Source organism: Leptinotarsa decemlineata, unplaced genomic scaffold, assembly GCF_025532065.1.
Source record: "Leptinotarsa decemlineata unplaced genomic scaffold, Ldec_3_MD MMD2_tig00001973_RagTag_RagTag, whole genome shotgun sequence".
Classification (NCBI taxonomy): domain Eukaryota; kingdom Metazoa; phylum Arthropoda; class Insecta; order Coleoptera; family Chrysomelidae; genus Leptinotarsa; species Leptinotarsa decemlineata.
In genome coordinates this window covers 53361-73506 of record NW_027412572.1, presented here as the reverse complement: position 1 = coordinate 73506, position 20146 = coordinate 53361, and the positions used below count along the sequence as shown (strand labels likewise).

Sequence of the window (20146 nt, the reverse complement as noted above, 5' to 3'; positions counted from 1 at the left end):
TATTTTTTGAACGGGTCAACTCAAAAAATAGAAATTTTGGATAATAAAATTAATGCATGAATACTTTATTTTGAAGTGAAATTGACAGATGAAACTTTCAAAATGGAGAAAAATTAAATGGTAAGGCGGGTTTTGTGAAACATCTTTTAAAAGCTCCTGGCAAATGCTTCACAAAATGGCGGAACTTTTAATAATTGCCCGAATACATTGAAAGGTAATAAGCTTGAGATCAGTTCAGAAGATGCTCCAAATGTTTATTTGAAGGTTATTGACAATGTTTCATGATGAATTTCACTAGTTCGGACTCCCATTGTCTACTATATAAAATGTTTTGAAATCCCTGGAACCACTAAAAAAGAGTGGTTACAAGGATTTCAAATCATTTTATATAGTAGACAATGGAAGTCCGAATAGTGAAATGTTCGAAATGGTTGCCTTGAACTTTTTGACATATGAATCAGCCTATCCGATATTTCTGCCGAACATTTTCGAACACAGTAACGTCAACATCTCTACAAATATTTATTATTCTCTGCCGTATATCCAATACTGAAGCAGGTTTAGTTTCGTACACCTTTTGCTTCAAATAGCCCCATAAAAAAAGTACAAAGGTGGCAAATCTGGCGAGCGGGCTGGCCATTCTGTAGAACCTCGATGGCCAATCCAACGACCGGGAAAAGTAGTATACAAATAGTTTCTTACTTGTCTGAAGTAATTGGTGGTGCTTCATCTTGTTGGAATACAATATCCATTTAACAGTGGTTTCCTGCATATTCAAATACAGTTCCCCTGTTAAATTGTGATCAATAAATAGAGGTTCTACAATACGGTTTCCCAATATTCCTGCCCAAACGTTGATTTTTTCTACATATTGGATATGTGTTTCCCGGAAAACGTGAGGGTTTAGTTCACTCCAATAACGGCAATTTTGTCAGTGGACATTGCCGTTTAAAAAAATGTACATTCGTCACTAAAAGAAATATTGTGGAGATAGGTAGGATGCCTTGCAATTTTTTCCGTCTTGATTTCGCAGAAGTCTGTTATATTCGGTCAGGGTCATCTTCAGTTAATTGGTGTACCATTTTAATTTTGTATGAATGAGACCTATTCCTCTTCAAAAGTCTCCACACAATAGAATGAGACACCTCACAAACATTCGCGACGGAATAAGTAGACTGTTCAGGATTTACTACCATCTCACCAATTATTTGCACATGGAGGCTTTTTGTCATGTGTACACTACCGGTAGATGTGAATTTGCATACAAGTTCCCTCAAATATTTTCTACAGATAGAACGATTCGGAAAACGTTCATTGAAAATCCTTTCGGTCTCGGGAAAGTTACACGTCGCACCGTAAATAAAAATCGGTTCAATTTTTTCTTCCAATGGACGAGAAGTGACCATTTCAGAGATTGTTGAAGTGGTACCTTTCTGCTAGTAAAACCGAAAACTAAATGGGAATATTCTAACTGAACAATGATTTTCATTGTCGTACATGACATTTTTCAACATTTTTATAAACAAAAAATAACTCAACATGACAGATAAAAAGGAATATCTCTAGAAGTATCGATGTTAATGTGTTTGTCTTCAGGAAATTATTGAATGTTCTGCTACTTTGTAGTAGGTGAAGATATTGATCAAAATTCTAGGGTTGTGAAGTATTCATAAGGAGCTTCAAAATGATGTGTCACAAGACCCCCGTTTCCATTTAATTTTTTTCCCAAAAGGCGCCCTGTCGCCATCTTGAAAGTTTCATCTGCCAATTTCACTTCAAAATAAAGTATTCATGCATTAATTTCATTGTCCCAAATTTCTATATTTTGAGTTGACCCGTTCAAAAAATTAAAGAGGCGAGACATTAAAGAAATGCACTGTATATTTGGTATTGTCATATTATTATGTATTTATACATATAATTTGTATTTCAGTCGATAAAAACGATTATTATTATTACTACTTTTTACAAAACTGGAAATTGCATTACCTTCAATAACAAATGAATCGGTGGGCTGATGGTTGGGGTCTTCTTCTTTTCTTGATGGCACAAGCATGATTTTATCCACGGCATGTTAACAAAAAAATTATACGTTGAAGAGCAGAAATTTCAAGTCAACTTGACATATTTCGATTATTAGATAGAAGCACTACAAAAAACAAAAACACAACACAACAACGCGGGTTAGTACATGTCTGTCTATTCTACGTTTGAAAATCAAAACATTTCAAGCACGTGTTTGTACGGCCTCTCGACGACCGTCATGGCCAACTCCAAACAGAGCGCTCGGCAGCCTGGGCGCAACTGTCGGATCAAAGCTTCATATGATTCCGAATACGAGCCGGAAATTCAGGGCTAGCCTCTGAAAATCTTGGACGTTTCACCGGGCCTGAGTTGAGGGCGGCAGTCGGAAGCTTTTGAGTATGAGGTACCGTTTGTCGGACTGCAGCTCAGCGGACAGAGATCATTGATGAATAATAATGAATGAATAATAAATTGATGGATGTTATTTACATGCTCCAAAATGAAGAAAGTAAACCTATTGTACTGTTCTGAAAATAGGGTGACTTTATACTTTTCTCAAAGAATAATGATTTTTTCATTAATTTCCATTTGTCCTCTTCAAAGTAGTCCCCTCCAGATACACTTTGTTTTTTCCAATCATGTTTATCTCCTCAATCGTCGCAAAACGCTGTCCTTTCCAATTTTGGGAACAAGGAAAAGTCGCATCAGGCTAAATCTGTTGAAAACAGTGGCTGAGAAAAAATGAAGGTGTTGTGTTTGGCTAAAAAAATACTAACAAGCAACGAGCAGGTGCATTATCGTGATATGAAAGCCATGGATTGTTTTTCCACACTACCGGACGTTTTCTTCGTATTTTCTTCGTACTGCTTTCCGCCAGCGGCGCATAACTTCAAGATAATACTCCTTATTGACCGTGCGACCATGTGGTAAACAATTCTGATGCACTACGCCACGATAATCGAAGAAAACAGTGAGTAAAATCTTGATATTTGACCGAACTTGTCGTGCTTTATTGGTCATTGAGACGATTGGACTTTGGTTTCGATTTCATAACCATTTACGCATGATTCGTCACCAGCTATGAGCCTTTTAGGCAAATATAGATCGCCTTTGACGTCATTCAACAATTCCTGACGGCTTTTTGGTCAGAATTCACGAAAAAAAATCATGACATGAACCAATCGATATGTCGACATCCCCAGCAACTTGTCTAATAATGATTCGATAATACCCTATAACAATTTTCTTCACTTTCTCATAATGTGCTGGGCCGTCCAGGGTGAGCGTCGTCCTTCCTCCTTCACCTTCTGTAAAAAGCTTGTACCACTTGTAAACATTTTTCTGACTCAGAGTACAATCACCGTATGTCACTGTCAACATTTCAAGTGTTTCTGAATACTTTATTTAATTTTTTGGACAAAATTTGATGCAAATTATTCGATGCATTTTTATCGATAGCAGAAAGTTCCCGAACACGCAAAACACAGTTATGTTACATAGATATGTTAGATATCTATGTTTTCTGATTGACGGCCGTTACTTGTTGAATATCCATCCTAATTTCACAAACTACATCTAAAGATTTGATCTTCACAAACTTTATTTTCAAAAATATCACGACATGTTTCGCTATGACAGAAAAGAACCATCCGCATGATAGGAGACGCGAACATCACTTGCAACCTTGATACTCTGGAACATCGAGGAAAGGTTAGAGATTTGTCTCTTAGTTTGGTTCACATGTACTCGATTTAGCTCGTTTTGGTGACATTTTTCAGCCCTGTCCAAAAATTACGACCAAGGTGTCATTCGATTCCTATTTTTGCCTAGAAAGTTTAAGGAAAGGTCCGAAAACGCGCCGATGAAAATTACAAAAGTTATAAACAATTAGGTGAAAAAAAATGAGGCTTTAGTTTTTTTTTAATATCTCGGAAACTTTTCAAAATTTTGGAAATTCGAAAAAAGAATTTGCGTAAAAAAAGTCCCGACTCCCGAAACTGTATCTCGATTATTTATAATTTTTACAGAGCCCTGAAAATAGAGCCAAAAGCGGGTAGTCTGGCTTCCGCGCGTCTTTCGTCACTCTGACATAAAAAAAAATTATTCAAACATATTAAATGTAAATATTAAGGAATGAAAAAATTCATGTAATGTTGGGATACATCAATAAACAATAATCCGCAGTCAAAAATTTTTCATCCCAATTTTAACGTTAATTATAAATTTGTTAATTAATAACTTTTTCTGAAATGAAAGTTAATATAAAAATCCCTATAATTATTAAACTAAAACCCTGGCATTTTTTTCCTTTGGTGAAGTTATCCTTGATAGGCGAAAAAATAGATTACCCTTGCCAAAATAAAAAAATTGTTATTTTCTATTTTTTACTGACAATTGAAAATTGTAATTTTATAAAAAATACATTAAAAAATTTTTTTTATTGTTTCAATGTCTCATGCCTAAAAACTAATTGATAATATTTTTTTTTATTTTTTACAGCCATTGTTAATAAATTTATTATGAACAAATACATTGTTTATAAGCAATTCGAATTTTTTTTTACATTATGTTAATTGAAAAAATCATGATTTTTAGAAAAAAAATGGTTTCTTGAAAAAATTTCTTTGTTGCTAAAAAATGTGTTTACTAATCAACAATCATTTTTTGCAACTAAATATTAAAATTGAGAAACCGATTTTTTTTTAAATCGTTCTATTGTTTTTTAAAGTTTTGAAAAACTTTTTTTTCTTTTTCTAATTGTTTATTTAAAAAAATTGTTACAAACAAATTTTTTTTATTTTTTTTTTTTTATATTTTGTTCTATAATAGAAGTACCTATGTGTTTTTTTTAATTCATTCAATTTTTTATAAAACTTTTGATATTGTGATACCTTGATACTTGTCTTTTTCATTCGCTCCTTCGCTTATATAATTATAATAACTTTACAACTATTGCAGTTATGACAAATATGCTTCAAGTCTTTTTTGTTCATTATGAATTTATCAACAATTTAAGCCTTTTACTAAAATTGTCGTCCTATTATTCATTTAATTATTGGTCATTATTTATTAGAAAAAATAAAATTTACTAATTTAGGGAATTTAGGGAATTTATTAAATTTAAAGTAATTCAAAAATTTGTGAGCATCGGAAATTAAAAGAAGGTTAATTAGTAAACTCATTAAAATTAAATTAACAGAATGACTGATTGCTTCATTTAATTTTGTTAAACTCCATACAAATACGACAATAAGTGAATGTTAATGATCCTACAACTACTAAAAGTGCAAGTAATAAAATCCTTATGATTTATTGTTATATGACACGAAGTTTATGTTGAAAAGACTTAAATTTTTTTTTTTAATAAATAACGATCAATAATTAAATAAATAATAGGACTACAACTTTAGTGAAAGGCTTAAATTGTTAATAAATTCATAATGAACAAAAAAACTTGAAGCATATTTATCATAACTGCAATAGTTTGAAAGTTATTATAATTATAAAAGCGAAGGAGCGAATGAAAAAGACAAGTATCAAGGTATTTCAATATTAAAAGTTTCATAAAAAATAGAATAAATCAAAAAAAAACACATAGTTACTTTTATTATAGAACAAAGTATTGAAAAAAAAAATTAAAAAATAATTTGATTATAACAATTTTTTTAAAATAAACAATTAAAAAAAGAATAAAAAAAAGTTTTTTCAAAACCTCAAAGAACAATAGAATTCATGATTTAAAAAAAACGGTTCCTTAATTTTAATATTTTGTTGCAAAAAACGGATGTTAATTAACAAACGCATTTTTCAGCAACAAAGAAATTTTTTTAAGAAACCATTTTTTTTCTTAAAATCATGATTTTTTTCAATTAACATAATGCAAAAAAAAATTCAAATTGCTTATGAACAATGTACTTGTTAATAATAAATTCAATAACAATAGCTGTGAAAAAAAAATATATTATTAATTAGTTTTTAGCCATGAGACATTGAATCAACAAAAAATTAGAAAAAAAAAATTTGTAATGTATTTTTTGTGAAATTATAATTTTCAATTGTCAATAAAAAAATAAAAAATGACAATTTTTTTTTATTTTATAGGGATTTTTATATCAACTTTCAATTCAGAAAAAGTTATTAATTAACAAATTTATAATTAACGTTAAAATTGGGATGAAAATTTTTTGACTGCGGATTATTGTTCATTGATGTGTCCCAACATTACATGAATTTTTTCATTCCTTAATATTTACATTTAATATGTTTAAATGATTTTTTTTTGTTTTTATGTCAGAGTGACGAAAGGCACGCGGAAGCCAGACTACCCGCTTTTGGCTCTATTTTCAGGGCTCTGTAAAAATCATAAATAATCGATATCAGTTTGGAAGTCGGGACTTTTTTTACGCAAACTCATTGATCTTTTCAAATCTTTTTTCAAATTTCCAAAATTTTAAGAATTTTCCGAGATATTAAGAAAAAACTAAAGCCCCATTTTTTTTCACTTAATTGTTTATAACTTTTGTAATTTTCATCGTCGCGTTTTCGGACCATTCCACGAACTTTCTAGGCAAAAATACGAATCGAATGACACCTTGGTCGTAATTTTTGGACAGGGCTGAAAAATATTACAAAAAAAAGTACATGTGAACTAGACTATCTCTTCTATAGATATTTCCGCGGGAGGTGTTGAAGTGACTTGTAACATTTGATTCCACCTAGAGGGGTACATATCAGAACTACGCGATGGAATGTGGCTGCTCATCGTTTTGAGATTTAACTCAGTACACCTCAAACTCCACTGTTTGAAAACTCTAGCATTTGGAGGACTGCGTTTATGTAGTTTTCCTGAAGACGACTTGAATCGGATTATTTTTAATAGATATGAAATAAGTGACTAATTATTGGATATGGACTCCTCCCTATATATTTTTCCATTCAAAATATTTGAGCCATTAAAAAAATTTCGGACTTTTTACAAAAATTCTGAAAAGAAAACATATTTCAATGATACTATCATTTCAGACCCATCAAAAATTTACAAATTGGTTTCGAACTGAAGCATTCAGCTGACTTTTTCATTATCATGCACCAGTTCCTTCGATTCTTCATGCCTAATTGAACAACAACAAAAAACAAAACAAGATCTGAGTTCTGGTTCAAATATGTCATGACCCAACTTATTCACGATTATAAACGATTCGTTAATCTCTGCGAGATATTATCTTGGTAATTATAACTGTGGTAACTTATTTCATTTTCTCTGGAGATAAGTTTTCTCCTGAGTATTGGTCAGTCACTAAAAGAAAGAAGAATTGCATAGTCGAGATGATAAGTATCTTCAAAAGTGCATCATATTCGTTCCCATTAATTAGGTGACCAGTTACATATGAATATAATTTCTCCAAATCTGATCGACAACTTTTCTGTTTGTTAGTGGAAAATTTAGTTTCTCATTGTTTCGAAAGTACATCTGGGAACAGAATGAAAACAAACTAATTGAATCAAAATGGTCACATGACCATTTTATTGGAAGACCCTATAGTTTGAATCATTATAACTGTTCGTCTTCTCATACAAAAAACTACTTCTATTCTCGTTAATTATTTTGAAAAAAATTCTTCCGGTTTGTCCGATATAAAATTTTGGACAAGAACCACAAGTCAACTTGTATACTCCAGAACTATCTTTATTATTTTCAATGAATTTACTGAAGTCAGTATTCGTCTGTAGACTAAGTTCAATTTTTTTTTATTTTCTTTTCTTTTCTTTCAAACGACCGATATCATGAGTAGGATCATCCAAGTGGGTTTTTGTTATACACAGGGCCGTCACGACGGGTGATGGGGGGATGGGGGGAGGGAGCTTCCCCCCTGCTTTTTCGACTCGGGAAAAAGTTGGGAAATTTTGGGCCGTTAAGATAGAAAAAAAATAATAGTAAAAAAAATAATAAAAATTAAAATGAGAGAAAAGAACGGTAGAGGTAATAAGAAAAGGGAAAGAACCAGGAGAAGGTTGGGATTTCCCAACATGCTTTGCAACATACGTTGTAATTCTGAGTTGTTTGAAAACTTCAAAAAAGTTTAATTTCTCCCAAGTAAGAGAACAGTCCTGAACCGTCCACAAATTTTGAAGTGACAATTTTACAAAATTCCCAACTTTTCCCTGTTTTTTCGACTTGGAAAACTTGAGAAATTTCGGGTCGTGAAAATAGAAAAAATAATAGTAGAAAACAATATCAAATCAAATCGAATATTAATTGATCCATTGAAGGGTTAAAAAAAACAATTGGACAAGTCAGTACATATGAAATACAGATATAAAATATAAGTAGATATATAATATACACATTCATAAATAACAACAGATACTAAAACAATCCGCAATCAATGCAGATAAGAAAACAACTCATCGATTGTATAGGGGCTAATTTCAGAAAGTAGTTGTTACATTTTATATTTGAATACTTGCTCCTTGGTTATAATTTTGAAAAACTCCGGAAGTGCATTATATAATCTCAGTCCCAAAATCTCAAACGAGTTTAGACGTAAAGATAAACGTGTTTTTGGTATGTGAAAATTATTACTGATGCGTGTATTATATTCATGAAAAGATTGGTTTTGTTTAAAATCCTCTTTATTTTTATGAATATACAACAAAAGTTCCAGAATGTAAAGACCAGGTAGGGGCAAAATTTTCAATTTTTTAAATAATGTTCTACATGATGAAGTTTGTGATGCGTTTGCAATGGTTCTAATAATTCTCTTTTGAGTTATAAAAACATTGTGCGCAGATTGAGAATTTCCCCAAACAATAATCCCATAGTTGATTCTTGATTGTATCTGACCGTGGTAATATAAGAGTAGACCAGATTTGTCTAGATTTCTTTTCAGGTTTCTCAACAGATAACACTGCTTATTGAGTATTTTGATGAGATTATCGCAGTGCTGACGGAAATTGAGATTGCTCTCTAGAAAAATCCCTAAGAATTTCATGCTATCAACTCTCTCTATCTCAGCACCGGATATTTCAATATTGATGTCTACCGTGTTAATATTTTGGGCAGTATGAAAAGCTACTGCTTTCGTTTTGGAGGCATTCAAAAATAGTGAATTTTCACTAAACCAATTTTGCAAGCTATCAAGATCAGAATTTATATTTTGTTGCAGTTCAGGCAAATCTTTTGATTTAAATAGGAGAGAAGAATCATCAGCATACAAACAAGTGAGTGACTTTTGCAAAGCAGATGGCAACTCATTGATATAAAGAATAAAAAGAATTGGCCCCAAAACTGATCCTTGGGGAACTCCTATGTCATTATTTAACTGATCGGAAAAAAAGTTTCGTCATAATTCTCATTCGAATATTGTATTTTGACAGCCTGGGTGCGATTTGAAAGATATGATACGAACCATTCATGCTGAATACCTCTAATACCCGTTTTGTACAGTTTGTCCAGGAGATTTTCGTATTGTACGCAGTCAAAAGCACGGCTGAGGTCACAAAAAACAATAAGCACAATATTGAATACTTCCCAACACTAAATTGTTATTTTTAAAACCTCGACACGTGTTTCGATCACCAAGTGATCATCTTCAAGAGAAAGTAATCTTCGAAACACGTGTCGAAGTGTTAAAAATAACAATTTGGTGTTGGGAAAAAACTCCAGTAATATTTTTTACTGCACCAAAGGTTCCAAACAGTGTATCATAAGCACAGTATTATTTAAGTGTTGTTTCCTTTCATTTGTATTGAATATTCCTATACATGATAGATAATGCGGAAGACCAAGGACCTTGGTCCAAAGTAGAATAATTCCCATTATTTTTTTTATAATTACCAAAATTTATTTTTGTTTGTGCATACCCTAACGAGCATAAGCATTCAGCTTGTTTCTGCAATTTTTTATGGAGAATTGAGTCAATAATATCCACCTCGTAATCATTGTTGGCAGCAACAAGGTTAATGAAAATCAGTTCTTGTCGAAAATTGCTTTCTGAAAATGGAATATTCAATAGTCTGTGAATCATACTATTGAATGCTGCTACTTTATGTTAATATGGATGTATATACAGTGGTTTTCTTTAATGTCCCCCCCCCCTTACATTTTCAAGGGTGATGGATCTGTTATCTTCAGAAGGTGGCAGCCGAATGATCCATGTCTACACATTCTTGTTCCCGATTTTAGGTCGAAGATATTTCCAATCAGCATTTGCCGAATTGCCGAATATCATAACTTTATTTAGGTAAATGAACTTTTACTAGATCGACCCTTACGTTGCAGTGCACTGAAGCTATAAATTTGGAAATTTGAATATTTTCAGAAATTAGTATTTTTGATAATTTGGCTTTTGATATTATTTTGAATAAAATTAGTATCTATATCTCTGTCAATTCCTATTTCATTATCTTTCTATTTCGCAAACATTGAAAATTAAAATTAAATTTTTATTTTCCGTTGACGATTTTGTTCAATTTTGTTCAATGTACAATGTCCATCAGTTATCGTTCACCTTCTATTCAAATTTTTTGTGAGAATGTATGTATTGTTTTTCTATTCAAGAATAAAGTTAGATTGAATTGGTCCTAGATATATAAACAAATAACACATTACATCTGGTCATTCAACTGCCGATAGCTAAAAATGAAAAACCTTTTTATTTCATGAAACAACTCTCTTCAGCTTTCAAACTCTTCAACATCGGCGGTTCTAAAGATAGCACGCAGAGGAATCTTAAAAGCTTGGTCTAATAACTAATTTTATGGAACATGAAGCAGAAATGCCATGGAACATAAATAGAAAAAATGAAGGCTGTTCAACACCGTGAACATCATTCACAACATACATCATTATTCCTGAATATACGAGCTTTCATAATATGACGTAATGAGGACTGTGAAGCTGATTGCTAGAATTATTGTTACTGTCGAAGGGAAGAGACGTGAACTATTTTAGATTTTCTATATTTCTAAACGATGCTCATCATAAAATCACAAAAAAATGTTGCATGTCTGTTATGTATAGATTTATAACCCTATAATTATTATATTTCAGATCTTCAATGTCCAAAATGTATTTCCTAGTATTCCGCCAATAAAAACAATTGGATTAGTGGAGCGCCTCCTAGATAGAAACCACGTTAATCCAATATTTGAACGGAAAATGTAATAGTGGCCAAAGATTTGCCTAGCTCTGAATAATTTTCAATTTAATGACAATTTTTACTCTTTTAGGGAGATCTGATAATAGAAAAGATACGTCTTTTGTTAACTGACATTTTCATGGACAGCCTAGAGAGTAAAATCCATAAAAATATGCTAACTAACACTTTTTTATATACTGGTACAGATATATAGATGATATCTTATAGTACATTCGGTATTGTCTTAGAGTGAAAGAATTTCAAAAATGCAAACATGTCGGTACATCAAAGAAAGCAACATAGTCGTCTCAAACAAGCGGCACTGCAATTGATCCACAAAATCACTGAGATATTTCTACCCGCCATGCCCCTTGAGGACGCCGCTAAATAGCCATTAAAAAAGTGACTGCGACTAACAACGTAAAAAGAGGCGACCGACGCTTCGTCTCATATTGTGTTACAGATAGTATTAACAGGAGTCGGACTGGGGGTATCAATGTAAATTTTCCAATGATATATTCTGTATGATGCGATGATAATTGAAATATCTTAAAAAATAATTTTGTTCAAATAATTTTTTTTAGAAGGACAATTTATACTTGAAATAGATTTTTACTTAGGATTGTTACCTTCTACAGATCTATGAAATAAATACAAATGTAGAAAGGGCAAACAACTACTGCATTTAATGAATTAGCTTTTTGAAAAAAAAATATCTAATTTGTCAGTAACTTGAATTTTTTTTTCGTTCGTTATTGTTTTGAGCTTATTAAAAAAAAACGATTTTCAAGTTTTTAGTTCGATGTTCTTTAAAAGCATTTAATGCTAACAGCTGTTTCGACACAGTGTGACATCTTCTGTAAGAGTTATAAACTGACCTAGGTATATGATGTCATCTCCTTGAATACTAAAAGGTAGGTATAGGAAAGTATCAAGGAGCATTTGGTAAGTTATTAATAACATTATTGATGATTGAAGAGTTGTAAGTATATATCTGATCATTCAGAACAATGTTGTTTTTATCAACAAGATATTTTTCCGGATTTTGTGTAAAATTGTGTGTTTTCTATGATATGATTAGCGTAGTTGAAATCCTGTTTATTATCTGTAACTTCTCAAATGCTCTTCGAATCGAATATAGAATAAAGAAAACAAGTTTTTCATCGACCTTTTTTTGGTAATTTTAACCAATGTCGATGAAAAAACTGATTTTCCTCCAAAAAAAATGACTTTCGTGTTACTCGTCCAAATTAATCGATGAAATTGAAGAATGTAGAGTAATTCTTCAAACGAAAACTTAAGATCTAGCATAGATCAACTCAGTACACCTCGAACTTCATTGTTTAAGATCTCTTTCATTTGGAAAACTGCGTTTACGTGAAATAAACTTCCTGAAAACGTTTTTCCTAGTGAATTTAATACCCAGCGATTCAAATCCAACGTGAATTGCTATTTTCGTACAGTAACCGCTCATAGTAATGCTCGTGTTTTGTCCCTAAAAAAATCGATATTCTTTCCATATGCATCTACCTGAATGAATTTTCTGAAGCTATTTGCATGATGAAATATTTTTCATATCTGCCGACGCCATTGTGGCACGGAAAAATCAATTTTTCGAAAAATTGTTCAAATAGTTGAAAATCATTCCAAATTATTATGCATTCAGATTTCATTTTCGATTATTTTTCACCCAATCAGAAATTATATGTCTGATAATTGCTCATCAGTTAAATTTTCAAAACGCAATTCTCTCCACAGTCAATAAGCACGATGCAAACTATAAACTATAAACAAGAGAAACTCAGAAATGGGAAATATAGGTATAACACAGCTGCACGCATTGAACTTTATCGACGAATTTTTGTTATTTAGGCTTGCGGAAATCGTCAGATTTATTTTTCGTTATCCTTAAATTATTTCCTTCAAAATAAAAAAAAATTAGCAACGCTGGAGAATCTGATCCTTTATTCTTCACATGCGGCCGTATATATGGAACTCATATTTGGTGGAGGTACTTAACCGGGTACAAGGTATCCCTCTATATATTAATCTGCCGCGCTTTATTAAATCCCGAAATCCCCGCATGGGCTCCCCTATTACAAGTATTTGCCAAGATTACGTTTGCAAAGATTATGGTGCCATCTGTGAATCAAAGTCTTGATTAGAGGGTACTTGCCCTCCCAGTACTTACCCTGACCACCAGAGGGGAATGTCAGTATTTAATGTGAGTAATCGATAGAATAGGATAGTTAGCAATCGCAGACGACCAGTCGATCAGATCATATCGAAGTCGGGATGAACGCCAAAATCAAATTAAATTAAAAAACCGACTGGTTTGTTAGCGACTGCTACCTAGTTCTGTTGGTAATCACATTAAATACTGACATCCCACTGCCATCGCCCTCTAGTGGTCAGGGTGAGTACTAAGATTGTTACGGCAGTTTTGACATTGTCGTTGAGCTTCTATGGTTTTTAGTGAGCTTTAGTTAGGCTAGTATATCGTAGATGACAGTTAAAGAATCAAGAATTATGTTTTCCATTGAAACTTTTTCTCTGGAATATTATCACAAATTGATTTCTTAATGTTATGAAATTAATGAAACGATAAAGAGTGATGACATTCATTCGCTGAACATTGACAATAATTTGATTTTTTGGTTTTTTATATTTTAAAGAAATAAACAGTACCATTTATTACTTTATTCAATTTTATTTGTTATAATAAATCTGAGAGGACATTGGCAGATCAAGATAGTAAGACGATGTGGTGCTAGAGGTTTTTCCGGGTTTTCCTGCGGCTGAAAAAGCAAATGCGTCACTGGAATCAATGAAGTCGCCCTGGAGCGACAATTAATTTTTATTGTTGTTTTTATTTTTATTGATGTTTTATGATTTCACAAATAAAAATCTGAAAACAATATTCCCGAAATAATTCACCAGCCGTATTTATTTTGTGAATCAAAATATGCTTGCTATAATGATAAAATTGAAGCCGTTTTCGTAAGGAACAAAAAATACTGGAGCGTTATATTAATGCGGTTGGAAAAAATGTGTTTGATTCGATAGAACACAATTATTATGAGTAATGTTGAAATACTTTTTGTCAAATATTCTCAAGTATATCATGACAATGTCATATTTTTCGAAATGTCGGTTTTCCATCAAGAAAAATATGATATGTCAGAATCCTACCTGGTTTGCCAGAAAAATAGCAACACTACAGACAAGATCCAAGCTTCTATAAAAATATTATATGGAGCGATGAGGCAAATTTTTCAAATTGGGGACAATGACTTCCATGTTTTCAAACAGAAATCCTGCGGTTTTCTTCTTTCACTGAGTGAGTGTTTCGCCACAGCCAACTTGTCCGCTTGGTCTATTCTTCTGTAGTTTCTTTCATTGTTACTTCTTTTCCCCGTTTTGTCCTTTTACAAAAGAAAAAAACATGGCAAAGTAGCTCCGGCAGCTGTTCATCGGCGGCATATGGGAGTGGATTGATTACTGCGATTCTTTTAAATAAAATCAGGATACAATAAGGGCGCCACTGTCTTTTTTATAAGGTCTCATTTGGAAAAGATCAGAAACCTAAGGCAGAGAGTAGATATAACAGCTGAAATAAAAGAAAGACATGCCCAATTTCATATTATTTAATGAGATAAATATTCGTACTGTTCAATTATGCAATTATAACAAAACATACGATCATATATATTGAACTTTCTCAAGCCTACTTGACGGATAACTTGCTGATACCAATATATATATATATATAAATATACAAGTTATGTATATAAAACCCTCCTTTATGCTTATTCATCAAATGCTGACTAAGTTATAATAAACTTATAAAAGCTAGCCATCTTGAAAGAAGAGTCAGTTCTGTTAGTACGATTGTCAGAGTAACTTCTGTACAATAAAGTCTGTAAATCTAAATAAAGTCTTTTTAAAAAGTGGTTCCCGTGGCCCGAAACTATAATTGGCGCAGTCGATTGTAGGATAGTGGAAGAAAATCGATCCTGAATTTTCTTCAGTACCAACTGTTTGTCCACTACAAAAAACCAGCTTCGTCCACCAACCACCCACAAAAAGGACCGGATCGTCAGACTCAGCTACTACAGTCCTCCAGGAAAGAATACTGACACACCATCGAGGTAAGTCGAGTTTTCCTACCTGATTCCAAAATTTCCTTAAATCTTTATCGTAAATATTTGTGGAAGTTTCGGAAAAGTGATTATTATAATCAAAAAAAAAAACGAAAACAGACATCATTTTCTCTTATAGCAATTGAAATTGGTGACAGGACTATAGAAGTCACGTAGATTAAGAAAGACAATTTAAATACCGATTTAAATTGAAGCAATTAAGTGAAAAACGCCGAATCAAAATTTCATACATTCAAATCATTTTTCTCTTTCCTCACTCATAGCAAACAATAAATGCATAGTGTTCACTAAATAGTAAAACAAAGAAGCTAAAGAATAACTTGCTGCTACTTATATCATATGATTAATAGACAGAAAATAATCTATTTATATCATACGCTGATATAAAGAGAGTATTCATTTCACACACACACAACGACGCTTCAGAAATATTCTTGTGATAAACTTCGCAATATTATTACCGTGATTCTTTTCTGAATAAATGAAGAAAGCAAACTCTTATCTTGAATAGATTCGCTGAGTAATCTTTTCCGATAAGATCGCGACAATAATACATGACCGAACCTGAAATTGAAGATTTAGTACAGTCGCTTGTCTCTCTATCCGTTTCAAATATGTCCACCGAAATTAATTATACTTTATTTAAAATTTATTCTGACACCATACCTTTGTATGATGGATCTCCAGACACCCTCGAAATTTTTATAAATGCAATTGACAAATTTCATAATAAATATTATAGCGCTGACGATACACTAAATCAGTGTATCTTGAGTATTATTATTGGTAAACTCAGAGATAGAGCACAATTATTGATTGGTGCAAGAACGGAATTAAACACATGGATTTTAATAAGAAATGAATTAAGAAATACATTTGGTGATAGACAAAATTTAGATAACCTTGAACAACAACTTTTTACACTTGTCCCTAATAGAAACGAACACCCCCTCGATTTTGCGAAAAGAATACAAGTACTGAGAAGTAAATTAATCTTTAAAATTAATTCTATTGCCGCTATAGACCCACAGACTAAAGCGATATATATTCGTCAATATCAATCACAGTCTCTGAAAGTATTTATGAGAAATTTAACTATTAGATTACAAGATAAAGTAATTGTTCAAAAACCAGATAGCCTTGAAGAAGCAATGAATTTAGTTTTGGAAGATGAAAATTTTAGACAAACACAAAATATGGTTTTTCAGAACCGCTCAAGCACTAACGTTCAAAAACAACACCCACCAAAACAAATAAAACCAAATTATAGTAATTTCCCTGTACAAAATTATTCACACTTACAAAATTTTCAACAAACTAACTTTAGAAATCCTACACCTTCTACTAGTCAAATGCCAAATAGACCTTTTAATAATTATCAACAATTTAACCAAAAACCACAATTTCCAAGCCAACCCATAAATATCCAACCTAAACAAGTTCAACATAAATTTTTAACGAATAAACAAGTGTTTGGACCACCCCAAAATGTGTTTAAACCAACAAATAAACCTGATACTAGAATCATTCAACCAATGTCGACTACTTCTAGAAATCCTACGGTTAGTAGATCAAATATGCCTTACCACCCAGCAAATAACCGATCTTTTAGGCAACCCCCAAGACAAACCTTTATAAGTGAAGAACTTTACAACCATAATGATGACAATGAATACGACATGACACTAGGTTACCCCATTAACCAATACCCTGTCGAAGACCAATACCCAATTGAAGACCAACACTCTCCAGATCAATATCAATTAACTGATGAATTAAATGAATATTACTTTACTCCCCAAGAAACGACTGAAATAACTGACTCAAACACTGAATACGAAGACGAAAATTTTTACAAACCGCCTCCAATAAACAAGACGGTATAATAGAACTTTATTCAGGCTCTATAAATGGATTACCTTATATACAAATCCAAAATCCCCCTATTAAACTACTAATTGATACCGGATGTCATACTTCCATGTTAAGACCATCTATTGTAGAAAAATATTATCCAGACAGAATATTTAGAGAACCCTCTCAGTTAAAAACTTCATTAGGTGAAAAAGAAATTCAATATAAAGCTATTATCCCAGCTTTTGAAGAATTTCAAAGCAACTATGAAACGGAATATATTTTATTCCAATTTCATGAATTTTTTGATGGAATTTTAGGTTTAAAAGAACTTAAAAATCTTGACTTAAATATCGATTTTAGCAATCAAATCTTAAGAAATGAAAATGTACAAATCCCTTTCTACTATAGACAGCCTCACGAAACTTCTTTTACTATCGAAATACCACCATATGAAACTTTAATAAAGAAATACCCTGTCGATATCAGTGAAGGAGAAATAATAATTCCAGAGGGATTTATTGATAAACTATACGTACCTGAAACAATAACTTATGCCAAAAATTATCGCGCAACTTTCGAAATTTTTAATAAAACTAATAAAACTATCTCTATAACAATGAATGAACCGTTCCCATCCAATCAAATAAATAAAGAACAATTTGAATTTTATAATATTGAACAAGCCTTACCTGAAAATTATAATAATAATTCCATAACTGATATAACAAGTAAAATTAGGACCGACCATATGAACACGGAAGAAAAAAACGCAATTTTAACAGTTTGCAAAGAATTCTTAGACATATTTCATGATGAGAATACTAAACTTTCTTTCACAAACAAAATAAAACATGAAATTAAAACGACAGACGAAATACCAGTACACACTAAATCCTATCGGTTTCCTCATTGCCATAAAGAAGAAGTAAATAAACAAATAGAAAAAATGTTGAATGACGGAATAATACGACCATCATCATCAGCTTGGAGTAGCCCTATTTGGATTGTACCGAAGAAAGCGGACGCCTCAGGAAAGAAAAAATGGAGAATTGTCGTTGATTATAGGAAATTGAACGAAAAAACGATTGATGACCGATACCCCATTCCTAATATCGAGGACATACTGGATAAACTAGGGAAATGTAACTACTTCACTACCCTAGATTTAACTTCAGGATTTCACCAAATAGAGATGGAAGAAAATTCTATTGACAAAACAGCCTTCAACGTAGAACACGGCCATTACGAATATGTCAGAATGCCGTTTGGATTAAAGAACGCTCCAGCGACGTTTCAACGCGTTATGGATTACGTTTTGAAAGACCTAAGAAACAAAATATGTCTCGTCTATATGGACGATATAATAATTTTTTCGACCTCCCTTCAGGAACACATCTCTAATCTAAAACAAGTCTTTAAAGTATTAAGAGAAGCTAAATTGAAAGTACAATTAGACAAATCGGAATTCTTAAAACAAAATGTAGAATTTTTAGGACATATTGTAACACCCCACGGTATAAAACCCAATCCGAATAAAATAAAAGCAATCCAAAATTTTCCCATACCAACTACTGCTAGAGATATTAAATCATTCCTCGGTTTGCTAGGATATTATAGAAAATTTATTAAAGATTTCGCGCAATTAACAAAACCGCTAACTCAATGTCTAAAAAAAGGAGAGAAAATCCTTCATTCTGCCGAATTCCTAGAAACCTTCGAAAAATGTAAACAAGTTTTAACTAATGAACCTCTTCTTCAACATCCCGATTTTAGTAAACCTTTTATCTTGACAACCGATGCTTCTAACGTAGCAATTGGAGCTGTGTTATCACAAGGCCCTCTAGGTAAAGATAAACCCATCGCGTATGCCTCAAGAACTTTAAATTCCGCAGAACAAAATTATTCAACTATAGAAAAGGAATTATTGGCAATTGTCAATTTTACCAAATACTTTAGACCTTACCTTTTTGGTAGAAAATTTACGATTGTTACCGATCATAAACCACTCCAATGGTTATTCAATTTAAAAGACCCCTCTTCAAAATTAGTAAGATGGCGCCTAAGATTAGAAGAGTATGAATATAACATCATACATAGAAAAGGAAAAAAGAATTCTGTTGCTGACGCCCTATCCAGAATTGAACTACATCCATTAGAAAATTATTCTTTACTAGGAAATTTCGATACGGAAGAAGATCGTTTAGAAGATTTCGCAGAATATTGCGTAGATGAAAACGATAACCCTGAGATTGATGAAATTGCCAAAATAGTGCAAGAAATAGATGAACTCGCCAATGAAGAAGTCGAAAAACATCAATCAAGAGAAGAACCCCAACCCGAAAATTACCACACGGGACATTTTCAACCAGCTAAAGAAAAACAAAAACTCCCAGAGGAAAAGAAGATTAAAATACTTTCAGACATAATAGTCGTACCAGCCCAACAAGAAGAACCGAAAATAAAACACTCAAATGAAACACAACATTCTTCGCAAGAAGACCCAATTTTAGAAATCCCAATATCAGAGCAACCATTAAATAAATTTAAAAATCAAATATTCTTAGTTCAAAGTAACGACATAATTTCACCAAAAGTAAGTATAACTAAACCCTTTGATAAGACACGTTTAAAAATCGTAATATCTACTAGAAACATTGAAAACGATATAGTAAAAATCTTTTTAGAATATTTGAAACCTAATACTGTTTATGGTATAATATTTCAAGAGGAATTAAAGAATGTAATAATTCCGATAATCCAAAAACATTTTAGAAACTCAGCCTTTAAACTTGTTCAAAGTAATATACTATTGAAAGACATTTTGAAGAAAAATGAACAACAAGAAAAAATTAAATACCATCATGAAACAAAAACTACACATAGAGGCATAAATGAAACAAAATTGTCTCTATCAAAAGTATACTATTGGCCTAATATGATTCAAGACATAACAAACTACGT

General features: G+C 32.0%; 1 protein-coding gene across 10 annotated transcripts in view; it reads right to left on the bottom strand.

Annotated features, from left to right (window-relative positions):
- by (focal adhesion protein tensin) overlaps positions 1-2300 on the bottom strand; it is a 687936-nt gene extending 685636 nt beyond the window's left edge. For 5 of the 10 annotated variants that reach the window (XM_074176594.1, XM_074176601.1, XM_074176596.1 and 2 more), the window contains exon 1: positions 1990-2299. In XM_074176594.1, coding sequence (XP_074032695.1) covers positions 1990-2073 — 84 coding nt within the window. In that variant the 5' untranslated portion in view covers positions 2074-2299. Of the gene's footprint in view, positions 1-1989 lie in introns of all 10 variants that reach the window. The other 5 variants (XM_074176599.1, XM_074176605.1, XM_074176606.1 and 2 more) reach the window with 2 other exon arrangements.
- Positions 2301-20146: the final 17846 nt, after the last annotated feature.